Raw genomic sequence first — 16210 nt, 5'->3', positions numbered from 1 at the left:
TGCATCTTTCCTTGGCTATGATACTGGAAAGGAAAGTCAGAGCATGTGTCTTCCCTCTTTTTCAGCCCCCACATCAGGTCAGTAACCAAGGCCTTGTGGATCCTCTCTCTAAAATACTTCCAGAATTGGTCCACTTTTATAATCTCAGGGTAACTATTTTAGGTGAACCCACATAGGCAACTTACCCAATTCTGACCCATTTTTAATCTGCACCCCAAAACTTTAAACAATATTACCTGATTTCCTTAAGTTTTGCTTTTTAGTCATTCAATGGATTGACCTTACAATAAAGTTTAAACATTTAACGTGGTTTACAGAACCTTCCAAAATCCTGACCCCTGCCTGTTTCACCTCTTACTGTCTTCCCCATGCTCTCCCTAACGTCATGCTCTAGCCACTCTGGAATTACTCCTCTTCCTCGAACGTGACTCCACCTGCCTTGGCCTCTGAGGGTGCTGTACTCTCGGGAACTCCTTTCACTTGGCCCAGCTTTGTAGCTTAGTTCAGATATCTCTTCCTTATAGGACTAGGTTCGGATCTCTTATTTGCACTTTGAGAGCACTATATGCCTTTCCTTTTTGTAGCATATGTCACACTTAGAACCAATATGTTAGAAATAGTTTTCCTGCTTGATTTTAAGCTCCATGAGGGTAGGGGCTGTCCAGTGTTCATTACTCTGCCTCAGTGTCTAGATGAATGCCTGGCACATGGTAGCCCATCCATAAAGACTTGTTGAATAGAATGTCAGATGGATGAACAAAAGAAGGAAGGAAGGGAAGGAGAGAGAAAGGGAGGAAGGAAGGAGGTAAGGAAGGAGAAGGCAATCCAGTGAGTGGTATCAAAGAATGTAAGGGGGAATTATGAAAAAGAAAGGAGTGATTCACTATGCAGATGGCATGGAGATTTCAATTCTCTTAAGAGCCGAAAGGTATTTGAGCTTTAACTTTTAGGAATACTTCTACGAATTTAACAAGGAGGGTTTCAATAGTGGAAGCAAATGCCAGATAGTGGTAGATTTAGGAATAAAAGAAGTGAACACAGCACATGAGGTCTTATCCTTCAAGGAATGTGACTATGAGGGAAAGAAGAGATCAGTGGTAAAGCTGGGGTGAGGTGGGGAGGGGGATGATGGGATGCAGGAGCCTTAATTTGTTTGCTTTTGTGTTTTTTTCTTGCTTATACTGAAGAGATTTGGGCATGCTCACTATTTTTTCTACAGTGTTGTCTTGCTTTCCTGATATGTCATAGAGAAAAATTCTATAAATGTTTCTACTGCCAAGTGAAAAGAAACATATTTTAAAAGGAGCTGATTTATGGGATTTCATTTAATATGTTTTTCAGTTTTGGAGGAATGAAAACACCTGTGGGTTTTCCTTATTTTTTTTACATGTAGAAAATGAGGTTTTTATGCTTAATTAAATTCTGGAATTTAAATGATGAGGCATCCCTTCCCTGGACAGCATTGTACCCTTCTGATGAATAGGAGCCTGAGAGCAGAGTTACTCAGTCACTAGTTAAAGGGAGAGCGTTCAGTAGCTATGGAAGAGGCTGTTCAATCATCAGCTTCTGGGAAGTCAAGCACCTGTCCAAGTTTCTGAGAACATATACCCCACTGCTTGTCAGGGCCTTGTCACCAAATTTGTAATTTCAATTTGTTTTCCCTTACCCTGCTACTGCGTTTCTAGAACCAGTTATGCACTGAATTCAGCGACTGACCAAACTGTTCCTGAAGTTACATGTGAAAATCATCACTCACTTAGTTGAAGACCGTAGTCATGCCTGGTTTTCCTGGCAGGCAAACACGACACAACAGAGGTTTCCAGGGTATCAGCATTGTGCACCGCCTCTGTTTTGTAGTGTAATTTCATCAGTAGAACAGATGAGGAATGCTAATTAGTTTATGCATATGTGATTTAATGAGACTAAACACTTCACTGATCTTGAAGCAATCACAAATTGTTTCCTGTTGTTTTTTATACTTTAATAAAGAACTGTGTTAGGCCCATTTCTGGAAATTATAGTACTGTAAAATGCAGGAGAGGAAAGAATTTCGAGGAAGGTTTGACTGGTTGGTTGTGTCGTGCTAAAGAGAGGCTGAATAGGACGGTGAGAATAAAAATACTGGATTTGGGAACCAGGGTTGAAATCTAATGTGTGTGAGAAGATTGAGTTTAATGGAAGAGCTTATATGGAAGGGCTTATCGTAAACTATAGTATATTAAACTCCTAGTTCTAATATTAAAATTCTAATGTATATCTGCATGAGTTATTTTAAGAAGCAGTTCTATACCTTAGCCCAATCTAACTAATAATCTATTTCTTATTGCCACCACCTTCTTTTTTTGTTTTTCTGACTACTCTCTTTTACTAGTTATTGTGGTGGTATTTCGATACAGTTGGGATTGTGGCATTCAGTTAATACAGCACTTTTTCCTAAGTGTTAATATAAAACAATGGCATTATAGTTTTTATAAATAAATAGTTGTTTAATATTGTATGCTGTGCTCTTTTTGATTACTTTCAAGCTGTGAAAAGACTGGATCCACATAGTCTGCTGTTTTTCAAGGGGAGATGGGAAGAGAAGATGAAGAAGTAACCTTGGCCCTGTAGTCAAAGTTATATTTGAATTAAAATAATTTGTGTTTAACTTCCCCAGCTTTTTTACAACCAGGGGTCAGCAAACTACAGCTTGTGGGCCAAGCCTGCAGCCTGTTTTTTGTACATAAGGCTTTACTAGAACACATCTGTACCCATTCACCTATATGCCATCTATGGTTGCTTTCATGCTACAGTGGCCGAAATTGAGTAGTTGCCATTGAGACTCCATAGCCTGCAAAGCTGAAAGTACCAACTCTTTCTGGCCCTTTACAGAAAAGCTTTGCTGACTACTGATCTAAATCATAAATCAGGGCAGAAATTAGTGAACCATAATAGAGTTATGTTGAGATGGTGTAAAGACTGAAATCGAAGTCTTAAAAACAACCGTGGCTGAAAGCACGTTGAGAGGCCTTATATTTTTAGGTCTTTCAGGATCCAAGTCACTATCCCCCCTTATCTGTAAATTGCCTTTGGGTCTCCATAGTCACCTGCTGAGATGGACAGCCCCCTTTCTAGACTGTTAGAATATGTTTTCTGCTCATGAATGTAGAGGATCTTACTTTGTGCCTTCTTGAAGGTTCATATGTTACATCTGATCACAGATTTGGGTATGGCTTAGATCACAGGAAGTACCGCGACTTCTTCTGGTTTGTCGGCATCTATCATCTTCCTGGCCCCTAATATCCCATGACATCCCAAGGGTTGTCAGATATGAATTAAGCTTCCTTATTTATTTTTTTTTTATTGCCCCAGTTCAGAAAATGAATTGCCCATTATTGGAAACTTACTAGCTAACTTATCTGTGACAAAGTATGGGCTATTGCTTATACATATTGTGAAAATATTAAGGGCATTGAGGAGCATAAAGAAAACAATTGAACTCCAGTTCTAATTACTGAAATAGAAGGCTGTATCCCACATGATTCAGATACCACCAGCCAGTGAGCAGAAGAATTAAGTACTTGATTGCTTTTTAATATAAAAATTTAAACCATATTTTTAAAATAAACTAATCCTTGTTTATAAACTAAATCACTTATTTAGTATTGGTCTAACTTGATAATGTAAGTTTGGGGTAACAAACAATGTATTGGCTCTGGAAAGTCCTGGACCTGCATTTGAACCCTAGCTCTGTCACTTTCTAGCATTGCAAATGAGGGAAAATGACCAAAATATAGAGCCTCTGGCTCCTCATACTTGGAGTCCAGATTAAATGGAAATACATTTAAATGTAAATACAGTTTGCAGCACCTTGGTAGGCACATAGTAGGAGTTCTAGTGACTGAGAAATGGGTTATGAATTCAGTGAGGATTCCGAACCACAGCATCAACAAAAACAAAAGTACAAGGGAAAATGTGCCTGTTTGGCAGTATGGATGGTTTCAGTGGCCTTCTGCCAAGAGAGGCTTTCTTCATTTAGCTCAGTGTTGTCTAAACTCAGTTTCAGAGACACCTGCAAATCCAAAGGCATCCTCTTAGTGATCACTTGTTCTTTGAAAAATATTTCTTTTTTCATTTCGATTGTGATATTTTAAAACTGTTTTACTAATTATAGAGTCAAGTCTGTTTTGCAGTAATAATTCTCAGTTGAAATACTTTTTGTCATCTATAGGTCAGTGTTTCAAATCTGCAAACATATAATTGGGCACCATTATAATTTTTTCTTTAGATAGGTTTGGGAGGCAACAGCTTATAGTATTCTGTATTTTCAGAAAGGACTGCATAATGAAATGTAAAAATTATCAGAACTAATAAAACATAGATTTTGACTTGGCTTCTGTCAAAACCACAGTGTTCCACTCTTGTGGTATCAAACGAGACCAAATGGGTTGTAAAAATGGGAATCAGTACTTTGCTCCAAGGGAATTCTGGAGAAAATTACATTCTATTTGAATAATGTTAAAATATTAAAAGCAAGTATTTTAGTAATATACTAAAATGCACACATTAAATAAAAATATTGACGAAAATGTTCTATTCACTTTATAACTGATGTTTCGAACAGAAGTTTTTTTTACTTGAAAATTACATATGACCTGATGGTCTTTGCTTTCACACCTGCCTTTTTCTGTTTTCATAAGTATATAAAGTCGTTCCTCTTTCTGCTCTCTTTACTGCCCGTAGACACTCCTGTCACCAGTATCCTTGATCTGATAGTAGCTTGTGTTTGTCGATCCCACATAAGAAAAACAGCTCTTCAGGAGGAGTTCCACAGCAGGGCAAGAGGCCACCAACACCATGTTCTGCAGGAAGCTGAAGGATCTCAAGATCACAGGGGAGTGCCCTTTCTCCGTACTGACACCAGGGCAGGTTCCCAAAGAGCCAGCGGAGGAGGTAGCAGGAGGCTCAGACAGCTGCAAAGCAACTCCGCCCATCTGTCAGGATGTTCCTGAGAAGAATGTACAAGGAGATCTTCCTCAAAGAAAGACTAGTCGGAGCCGAGTCTATCTTCACACTTTGGCAGAGAGTATTTGCAAACTGATTTTCCCAGAGGTGAGTTCTTGCCCTTTAGAGATTTTCATGGTATTTTGAAATTGTAAAAGAATGGTGTTCTAAGGAAAATGTAAATAGTTGCTTACTCACTTCCAAGGCTATAATAAATGTAGACTGTTTCCTTGAAACGTATAAAAACATTTTTTAAAACAATCATGTTCTTAAATTGTGCTTCATCTTAAAAAGTTTAAGATTTTGAGTTCTTTTCAAAAGGATCTTTCAGTCTGGCAAACCTGATGACTTTGAGCAACTGCTTAATTCCTCTATGACTCAATGTCCTCATCTGTAAAATGGGAATAATAAGAATACTCACCTTCTAGAGTTTTAATGACTTCGTTGACACCTATAATGTAGCTCTTAGCATAATGCAAGTACTCAGAAATTGTTAGCTATTCATTTAAAATTAAACTCCTTGAAGAATAACGTTCTGTACTGGATTTTTGTTTTGTTTTGTTTTTTCTTTAATTCTAAAGGACATCATATGTGCCCTACTAATTTGCAGAGGTGTGAAAATGTGCCCATTCCTGCTAGTTCTGAATCCCAAGTCTCTGCTTGAGCCAGGCTCAACCTGCTCCCTTGGGTTAGAGTCCTGATACAGCTCCGGGAATGGTGTAACATAACGCTCATGTTGAGGTCTGGAGCACCTTCTGCCAACCCACTGCTAAGAGAACTTTGGAAACCCAAACATTTATCTGAACAGGTCAGGTTTCTTAGAAATATGCAGGGCACCTAAAGAGTTCCTCTTGCTCAGAAGGGCTAAGGAAAAGAGCAGTTCAAAGTCCTCATGGTATCTTCCTCTCTGTCAGTATTCACAGTTTTATATAAAATTATTTAACCTATGAGGTTAAACATTTACATAGTCAGATTCTGACTATAATAGTGTACTGATAATTTTTAATTCACTCAATGCTCTTGGCATAGCACTGAAGAACCACAGACCCACTGACTTTTAGTGGGACCGAGATATGCTTGTTTCATCCCCAAGAAGTGCTAGGAAAAATTAGTAATGACCAAAATCATATAGCTTTTGAAGGGTAAGAGCAATTACTGTGATAAACAATATGAACTGGAGTGACTGAGAAAGAAAGGGCTTAAGTTGAAGTTTACAGGATGGATCATAAATTAGGATAAGCAGAAAGCTGAGGGAGCTTATTCAAATATAATATTACCACAGTAGTACTTTGGTTAATGGCTTCGAAATAGAAATATTTAATTACAGTCACCCCAGTTACCAGACAGTTACTTTGGCTGGGATGTGGGCTGTAGCTTTTCTTGGACAGTTGGTTTGCATCACAGTCTGGGAAACAGTGGTACTCTCATTTCCAAGGACAGAGTGAGTGCACAGAGATGAGCCGATGGTGGTGATGGAGAAGCTGGATCACTTCCATGTTTTTCCTGAGACCTGTCGTTACCTTGTTGGCTTCATTATTTTGTTTGATAAATGCTGAATTCCTACAATAGACGTCATACACATGTTGAAATCTCTTTTAAAAGCATGCTTAATACTAAATATAAGTTACATTTTTTGTTTGTTTGTGAGCTCGTAAGTATAATCATCAAGATTTGTCTGCAGTGTCATGTAGCAGAGAAGGCAAGGCCACAGGAATTCTAGAAGGGAGAAGGGGCATGTTCGGTATTAGTGACTAGAAGTTTTTCTGCAGCTGAGGCAATTTGCCTAACGACTGTAAATGTGCCGGTGTTGGATAGATTCGAACTGTGTAATAATCTAGGTTATATAATCAAGTACCCAAATATCTGCTTGTCTTTGGTAAATAGCTTTTATTTTTTTCCTGATTCTTTCTAAGTGATAGATTTAATGCCTAGCTTACTGTTTAGTTTCAGTGCTATCAATAACCCAAAGAAAGAGACTAAAACAACGTTTGACAACAGCATAGCTCTTTTTTTAGACAGTCAAATTTAGCTCCCCAATTACTTATTTTTGAGAGAGAGAACATTGAAGTTCGTTATTGTTAACAAACTTCGAGTGGAAGATGCCATTCCAGAGTGGCGAAATATTAGAGATCAGAAAGATCTTACTGTTCAGCTAATGCAAACACTTAATTTTTGCTTGAAAAAAATGAGGCACAAAAAAAATGTTTTAAGTAAAACAACTGAGGAGATAGAAAAATCTCTGCCTCTGATTCATAATTCATAGCTTTTTCTACAATAATTTTGTTTAATAATTTTTCATGGATATTCCTCCTCAAAAATCCTGTAAATTCTTCAGGCATAAGGCCTTTAAGGAGCTTGCAATGGAGTATTCCATATCAGTTGAAGAATAGCAAAACCCATCTCACCAGCAGTCGTGCAGTGGTTGATTTTATCTCCCAAGGCCCTGAGGTTGGCTGTGTATGACAGCTCTCATTGAAAGTTGAGTCCTGCCCATGGCTTTAGTGTGTTTTCACATCATCGCAGGGTGTATCACAGGAACAATACCACTAATAATCCAAGAAGCTGGACTATATGCAGAAGAATGCAGCATCAGGATTGGAGAAAGACCCATTAACATCCTGCGATATGCAGATTATACAACTTTGCTTGCTGAAAGTGAAGAGGACTTGAAGCGCTTCCTGATGAAGATCAAATTACACCTCCACATAAAGAAAACAAAAATCCTCACAACTGGACCAATAAGCACCATCATTATAAGCAGAGAAAAGAATGAAGTTGTCAAAGATTTCATTTTACTTGGATCCACATCAATGCCTATGGAAGCAGCAGTCAAGAAATCAAAAGATACCTTGCATTGGGCAAATCTGCTGCAAAAGACCTCTTTAAAGTGTTAAAAAGCAAAGATGTCACCTTGAAGACCAAGGTGCACCTGACCCAAGCCATGGTATTTTCAGTTGCCTCGTATGCACGTGAAACCTGTCCAGTCAATAAGGAAGACCAAAGAATTGATTCTTTGAATTATGATATTGGCAAAGAATATTGACTACACCATGAACTACTAAAACAAATGTGCCTTGGAAGAAGCACAGCCAGAATGCTCCTTGGAAGCAAGGATGATGAGACTTTGTCTCATGGCTTCAGACATGTTGTCAGGAGGAACCAGTCCCTGGAAAAGGACACCATGCTTGGTAAGGTCAGCGAAAAAGAGGAGGACCCTCAATGAAATAGATTGCCACAGTGGCCGCAGCAATGGGCTCAAACATAGCAATGATTGTGAGGATGGTGCAGGATTGGGCATTGTTTCCTTCTGTTGTACATAGAGTCGCTATGAGTCAGAATTGACTCTGTGGCACCTAACAACACAGCATGCTACCATTGCCTTGACACGATGTCAGCACTTTTTTCTTTAGTAAAACAAATTCTGATTTTAATTGGAAAACCAGGAATACACCTTCTCTACCAACCTTAGCAGTGGAAAGAGGGACCATTTCTCCTTCCTCTTTCAATGACTTCTGCCTTCCTTTTTCATTTTCCAGGTTTTGCCTGCATGTGAGGTGATTAAAGAGACAATGGCTTGGGTCAGGTGCACCTTCGTCACCTTTGCTTTTTAAAACTTTAAAAAAGGTCTTTTGCAGGAGATTCTCCCAAGGCAATATGTCATTTAATTTTTTGACTACTGCTTCTGTGGACATTGATTTTTATCCAAGTAGAATGAAGTCATTGACAACCTTGATTTTTTCTCCATTTATCCTGATATTATTTATCAGTCCAGTTGTGAGGGTTTTCTTTACTTGGTAAAATGGAGGATCAACTAGAAGCAGGGAAACCCTCAGTGAGATGGGATAAAACAATAGCCAGAAAAATGGAGTCAAGCCAACCAACAATCATGAAAATGGCACGATAATGGGCAATGTTTCACTCTATTATACATAAGGTCACCATGAGTCAGAGCTGACTCGATGGCAGCTAACAACAACTTATAGTGACAGCATAAATGCTAGCAGAAAAAGACTAGAAAAAGTTGTTCCTGGTGACAGTGGGAAGGAAACGAAAACTCGAGAAAGATCTTGAGTGAAAAGAGAAAAAGAGGTATGCCTGATGGCTTAATCAGACAGGTAAAGAGGAGGAGAAAGTTGTCTCCAGCAGGATCGGAAAGGGAGAAGGAAAAAGTGTTAGGTGGCTGTAATAGCAACAGCACTGGAAGGATTGCTTTCCTCATAGCCCCTCAAATATCCCTGTTCAGGGCAGCAATTCTTATACAAACAAATGTAATTCAAATTATTTCACCCTGTGAGCAACTTAAATTTATTTGTAAGCAAACTAACAGAGTAACACCTCTGTACTTGGCAATATCACTTTACTCTAAAATTTTATCAATGAAGTCTTCAAGAATTTGAGTAGCTCAATGACGGGGTGTCCTTCACTCATTCATTAACCCAGCAGGTACCTATTGAGCATCTCCTCTAGCCAGGTACTGTTCAGGTGCTGGGTGTAGAGTGGTGAATAAAGCAGGTATTCCCTGTTCTTTGGGAGCTTCTGTTCTAAGGGAAGAGATAAATAATGATGATAATAATCTAAGCCAAGTAGCAAATGCTCTGAAGAATAGCCAGAAGCTCGTGCACAAAGGGATCATCTCCCATTTTATTGATGACCCTTTTTCCCCCGTGATTATCTTCTGCAGAATGAAAGAACTCACAGCAACCCGTGGTTTCAATCCATGCTGATACTGTAGTGCTGGTAATGGCAGAGTACCTTTCTATCAAGTAAAAGACCCTGAGGCATTTACACTTTTCAGGTCCCCTGGCTGGTCTGCCTCATTTACAGCCTCACCAATGTTATGTTACCTTTCTCCTTCCCTGGATACATACGGAAGACTAAGAAACACGTCCATACTTTCCTCGCCTGTGGAGCCTCCTGCCCTCTGCTCAGGATCTGCCTGCTGGATAATTCTCCTGGCAGCCTTTCTTGCATCTTGTGGCAAAAATATTCTTCCTCTCCATACCTGAGTAGCTGGAAGAATTGTTCTACATTATTCATTTAAATTTTCTTTCATTTCCTGCCAGCACGGCATTTCCTTCCCGTCAATTTGAAATTTATTTTCTAGGCTCTATGTGCACTTCGCAAATTGAAAGTACTTTTCATAATCCATTTCATTAAAACCAAATCTTGCTATATTTTGCTTAACTCAATTGCCTCACTTGGCCAATGGAAATTCTAAAGGTCGTATAAATAGGCCTTACAGAAAAAGGAATTTCCCAATTGGGAAAATAGCCATAAAAATGTTCACTTTCCTCTGGTTCAACTACAGACAGAATCAATGGCACATAGAGACATGTATATTTTTTTATGAAATGAAATTTAAATGTCAGCTTTTCTCATCACTTCTCAGAGACAATGAGCCATTAAGAAAGATCAGTGGGTAAAGTATTTATTAAGTTATGACTGTGGCGGCTACATGCAAGTATTTTACAAAGCAGAAAAACTCATGAAATATTCAGAAATCAATGAAAGTGAGCAAAACTGTAACTATTTGGTGAGGATTATTAGTTCAAAGAAAGGAAATCAGTGCAAGTTAGGGTAAATCCAAGGCTCCTTTTGAATGAACAATCACTTGACCTTGGTGACGGATTGAATTTAAGGGAAGAAAAGGGAGAGACAGGTAACGCCAGTGTTTTCTGGGGAAGAAGATGGAAATGATACGTGAAGCATAAATATGAACGTGCACTTAGGGATGGAGAGTCACTGGGTGACTGGGTGTTGAGTCCGTGAAAGGCGGTGTTTGCTTGGCCTGAGCCGTGCTGATATTGAAGTATTGGCAGCACATCAAAGGGGGTTTCCTGACTCAAAGGAAGTGATGTCCACGGATTCCTTCACAGGCTTCCTTCACAGAAGACAAGTATTATCAAACTGGAGTCTTCCGTTTGGATTCCAACTCAGCTTGACTCTGTTTTGTGTCTTGTCACACCACAGGCAAAGTTGTGGGCCACAATACACACCCAAAAGCAAATCAGTCAGAGTTCATTGTTCTGAGTTTGAAAAACCCAAAGAAAATCAGTACCAATTCCAAAGTATAAATTCATTGCTCTTATCATTAAAGGAAATAATGTGTCTGCTTCTTCATAAGAAACTTTCAGGACTTATTTTTTAAAATCTCTATCTTCAAATGAATTATTATTTAAAGGGAGTATTTCAAACTTTTCTTTTCAATTCCAGTTTGAACAGCTGAACCTTGCACTTCAGAGAACATTGGCAAAACATAAAATAAAAGAAAGCAGGTAAGTTGAATAACTGTAGTTGTATAAGTATCTTATTGCAATCACTATTATTGCTACTAATTATTAAATATCAACAAGTATTTATTAAGTTATAAGTGGAGGCTGTACACAGTCATCGTACAAAGCAGGAAAGCTCGTGAAGTACTCAGAAATCGATGCCAGTAAAAGACCAGCTGCTGCCGAGTGGATTCCAGCTCATTGTGACTCCACGTGCATCAGAGTATAACTGTGCGCCGTGGCTGGTTTTTTGGAAGTAGACCTCCAGGCCTTTCTTCCAAGGTGTCTCTGTTGGACTGAGCCTCCAGCATTTTTGTTAGCAGCATTTTTTAGTTCAAAGAAAGGAAATCAGTTAAAGGGTAAATCCAAGGCTTGTTTCAAATAAACAGTCAGCTGACCTTGGTGATAGATTGGATTCAGGGATAAAAGAAAAGGGAGAGGCAGAGACAATGCCAGAATTTTCTAGACCAGAAGATAGAAATGGTATGTGCTAGTAATGCCAGAAACTAAGTGTTTTAGCTGTTACTAACCCACAAGTAAATGCATTTATTTTTCATATTTTAGAAATGACTAAATTCAGGCTTATGTAAAATATTTAGGGTTTTACAGCTAGGAAAAGACAGAGCTGGGTTACAAGGTCAGGATTTTCAGAGCCCATGATTTTTATCATATACATAAGGTTGATTCTCTCATATAAGTTATCAGTCGCCATCGAGTCAACGCCAACTCATGACAACCCCATGTGTGTCAGGGTAGCACTGTGCTCCCTGGAGGTTTCAATGGCTGATTTTTGGAAGTAGATTGCCAGGCCTTTCTTCAAAGGTGCTCTGGGTGAACTCAATCTTCCAATCTTGTAGTTAGCAGCTGAGAGCTTTTAACTGTTTGCACCACCAAGGGACTCCCTATTATTTCATTCAAAGGGGTTGTCTTTAAAGTATTTATCAACAGGTAAGGCACAAATCCCAAGCAATCAGAGCTGATTCCAAGCCTGAATGATGCTACCAAAAGGTTGGAATTCCATTCCAGCAGCCTCCTCCTCCTGCCCCACACACCTCAACCGCATGTTAAACCTTTAGGAACTGCACAGAAGGAGGTGGACTACCTAGGGGGTACGAAGAGGGAGGCTCAGGAAGCGTGGGGAGCAGTGGAGCTGTTTCAGTATTTTCAACAAGCAGTTTGGTTGCCCTGGGTGCACTGGCTGAATATCAGTTCTGTTTATAGTTTTTTCTTGTGTCTATCTTGGAAGTTTTCTTTAAGAAAGCTTTATAGGTTTTTTTTTTTTTTAATCTTATTTATGTAGTTAATTTTCCAAATATACCTTGGCATGTTTACTGTGTGAATTCCCCCAAATTGCTAGGATTATTGCGTGTGTAAATAATAGAATGAATACTTGACTTCAGATTTGCAGAATTGAACATTGAAATTTTGCAAGCCAATCCCATCGTTGGGAATATTCTATGAATTCATTTGTCTGTCTACCTCATGACTGGATAATTAGTTTTGTGGATTATCTGGGCTTAATTTTCTTCCCTGACTAACTGTCCCAGACTGCAGGCAGCAGGACCAAGCCAAGAAGGGGTCAGGGATGGGTCCAGAAGGAGAGAGTGTGAATCTACGCGTCTGACAGGCACTCTGTTTACATGAGTGATAGGAAAAGCATTCCAGAAAGCCTCTGACCTTAATTCTCAGTCAGGCTGATAAGATACCCAGAAGTCATTGCAGCCCTGCTACTGTGTCTGTGTGCTGAAGTCCTTGGCAGCCAGTTTACTCAAAATTTATTCTCAGGGCTTGGTGTTCTGAGATGTGCCTTCCACTAGATGCAGGCATTCAGTTAGCAGGTTTTCCTCACCGTGCATTCTTTCAAAAATTTGAGAACTTAGAACAACAATAATCCTTTTATTTAGAACTCTTGAACAGATTTTTTACTGCTTTTCTCATCTCTTAAAGAGAAAAGGTTGGTCGTATTTCAATTGTCCTAATGATGATTATTCAGTTGCTGGAATGAGATGGCAGACCGTTTTCCTCATAAGACTGCCTGCGGATGTGCTAAACCGTTCCTCTCTGCTTTGCTCTTTCAGCTCTTGAATATGCTCTTTGTTTCTGGTGTTCCCCCAACCCGTTCTTATCAAGTCAGCTGCCATTTCTACTGCTTTAGGTTTGCCAACTGTGGAACATACCCTAACCCATCTTGTGGACTGCTTATTGTCCTCTGTGACTTGAAAACCAGAAAACCAATGTAATAAAAACTGCCCCTGAGTGAAGGACCAGAGGCCGCTCCTCCCTTTTTCTTTTAAGTAAATAAATTTAATATGTAGAGTCTTTCCGGTATTCCTCTAGGTTAGTTGCCCAGAGAACTTTTACTTGGTCTCTTTTTCTGCCATCAGGCTGGTGTGTAAGCAAGTGCTCGTGCCTGCTTTTCTACTCTGAACGTGAACGTAGGAAGCTTACTGTGAAGTGCGCTGTGTGCTGTTTGAACCAACAAGGCTTTGCTTACATCTCATATCATGGGTACTGAGAATTGGCATTATTAGAGTTCTCTTTGCATATTTACTCTCATTTTTAGGGAAATAAAAGGAAAAGTTGCTTAAGTGAGAAAAAGAAGCAAATCTAATGATAGATTAATATAGAGAAATACTTAACAAGTTGTCGATGGTCTCTAGCTCAGAGTTGGCTATAATATTATATAGTGGTCCTTAACCACCTTAGATAAAAAATATTTCTACCTAGTACTTTAAATTATTATAAATAGTATATCCTTATGTGATAAAATGGTAGAGTGATCCAGTTTCCTTCTCAAAAATATTTCCTTCTGAAACTTCCCTACATCTATTATGTTTATTGAAATCTGTTTAAAATTTCAGATGTAGGCCTCTTTATAAATTTAGCTTATCTGATGGTTAAGAGTCGTGACTGGTAACCAAAAGGTTGGCAGTTCGAATCCACCAGCAGCTCCTTGGAAACCCTATGAGGCAGTTCTACTCTGTCCTGTAGGGGTGTTGTGAGTTGGAATTGACTTGATGGCAATGGGTTAATGGCAAATTGAATGCAAATAGAACCTTTTGTGTCTTTTAATATGCTTTAGTAGCTTGCTAAATTTGGTTATAATCAATCAGTTATCACTATCAGAAATTATCAAAAACAATTAGACAAACTTGGATTAACACATTGTCAAGTTAAGATTACCTAGACTTTCTATCAGTCAAAATATATGCTATTATATTCAACCTGGTGGCTCAACAGTTGAGCACTAGCTGCCAAACAAAAGGTTGGTGAATTCCAGCGGCTCTGCGGGAGAAAGGCCTAGCAATCTGCTCCTGTAAAGATTACAGCCTAGAAAACCCTATGGGGTAGATCTACTCTGTCACCATGAGTCAAAATTGACTTGGTGACCTAACAATAACTTGCTACAGAAGGAGTCCTTGGGCGGTGCAAACAGTTAACTCACTTGGCTGCTAAGCGTGCCTGGAGTCCATTTAGAGGTGCCTTTGAAGAAAAGCCTGGTGATCTGCTTCTGAGAAATCAGTCATCGAAAACCCTCTGGAGCACAGTTCTACTCTGACACATATGGAGCTGCCATGAGTAGGAATCAGTTTGAATGCAACTGGTTTTATGCTATAGAAACCAGTACAGTAATTGAAAAAAGAATAAATTTTTTTAGTTACTAAATTTTTATACATTATCAAGGATGAACGTTTAATGTAACAATGGTTGAGTCTTCAAAGCAAGAAATACTGTGCATTTTCTTTAGGAAAAAAAACAGTGATACTTAATAGTGAAATCAATCTGTATGTCAATTTTTCTTCTTGGTTGGGTTACCAGAAAAACTCTGGGATGGTTTATTACCATCCCCTTCTTGGCCATCTTACTTCTGGTGTCCTGCCAGAGCAAACTGTTCAGTATTAGCCTATGCAAGGTTAACTTAAAGGGTAAACATGCTTCATAAAAAATGGTGGAACCTTCTACATCTTGAACATGTGGAGGTTTTCAACATTGCTTTGGATGGTACATGTCACTTCTCCTTTCCTATAAGCTTGATAGTATCTGACTCTATAAAAAAGGCAAGCTAAATTATTTTCCTTTAGCATTTCTTAATCTGAAGTATGTTTCAGTACGTTTTAATGTGAAGTTTCAGCATTCATTTGTCAGTTTCTAATTTAAGATATTGAAATATTTCCAGGAAATCTTTGGAAAGAGAAGACTTTGAAAAAATCATTGCAGACCAAGCAATTGCAGCAGGTAAGGTAATAGAATTGCTTCCAAAAACCAAAACCAAACCTGTTGCCATCGAGTCGATTCCGACTCATAGCAACCCTAAAGCACAGAGTAGAACTGCCCCATAGAGTTTCCAAGGAGCACCCAATGGATTCAAACTGCCGACTTTTTGGTTAGCAGCCATGGCACTTTACTACACCACGAAGGTTTCCTTAAGTATACGTAGTTAAGAACTATATCCTATACCTGCAGAACTAATGTTTTTTCTCCTAATATATATTTCTTTATTGGTCACTCCCAATGTGCTGTGTTCAGTATTATGTATTGTGCTAACATAAACAGTAATGCTTTTTCATGCAATATATTCTTGGTAGACATAAAGCATTCCCTCTTCTCATAATGTTTATTTGCTGAGAAGTAGATAAGGCTGGATGGGAAGCTGACTCACAGACATTCGCAGGCATTGCTCTGGAACCTAACTACAGGTTTGCCTCATTTGTGCATGAAAAATTCAACTCAACAAAGTAGAACTCAAGGATTTGTGTTTAAGTTGTAAGCAATCATGAGGAAAGCGTCACGCTTTCTAATGCGTTGACAGTGTCCTCACATCGGTGATGAGTTTGGTGGGGAAGTAGGGTGAGTGGCTTTATCAGTGTCCTTTTGAAAGTTTAAGTACAGGGACCAAGAGGTTAAATCTTTCTAAAAGTACAAAATGTTAAGAAGCTAATAATTACAGCTAATTT

At 38.8% G+C, this 16210-nt stretch overlaps 1 protein-coding gene across 7 annotated transcripts in view; it reads left to right on the top strand.

Annotated features, from left to right (window-relative positions):
• The window catches only part of GUCY1A1 (guanylate cyclase 1 soluble subunit alpha 1), an 84622-nt gene that overhangs the window by 27132 nt on the left and 41280 nt on the right, over positions 1 to 16210 (top strand). For all 7 annotated transcript variants that reach the window (XM_049905218.1, XM_049905219.1, XM_049905220.1 and 4 more), the window contains 3 exons: positions 4723 to 5091; positions 11197 to 11258; positions 15433 to 15491. In XM_049905218.1, the coding sequence (XP_049761175.1) occupies positions 4837 to 5091; positions 11197 to 11258; positions 15433 to 15491 (376 nt within the window). In that variant the 5' untranslated portion in view covers positions 4723 to 4836. The remainder of the gene's footprint in view (positions 1 to 4722; positions 5092 to 11196; positions 11259 to 15432; positions 15492 to 16210) is intronic.

This window comes from Elephas maximus, chromosome 13, assembly GCF_024166365.1.
Source record: "Elephas maximus indicus isolate mEleMax1 chromosome 13, mEleMax1 primary haplotype, whole genome shotgun sequence".
In the NCBI taxonomy this organism is placed as follows: Eukaryota; Metazoa; Chordata; class Mammalia; order Proboscidea; family Elephantidae; genus Elephas; species Elephas maximus.
Note: the sequence above shows the minus strand (reverse complement) of the source record. Positions and strands in the feature narration are given on the sequence as shown.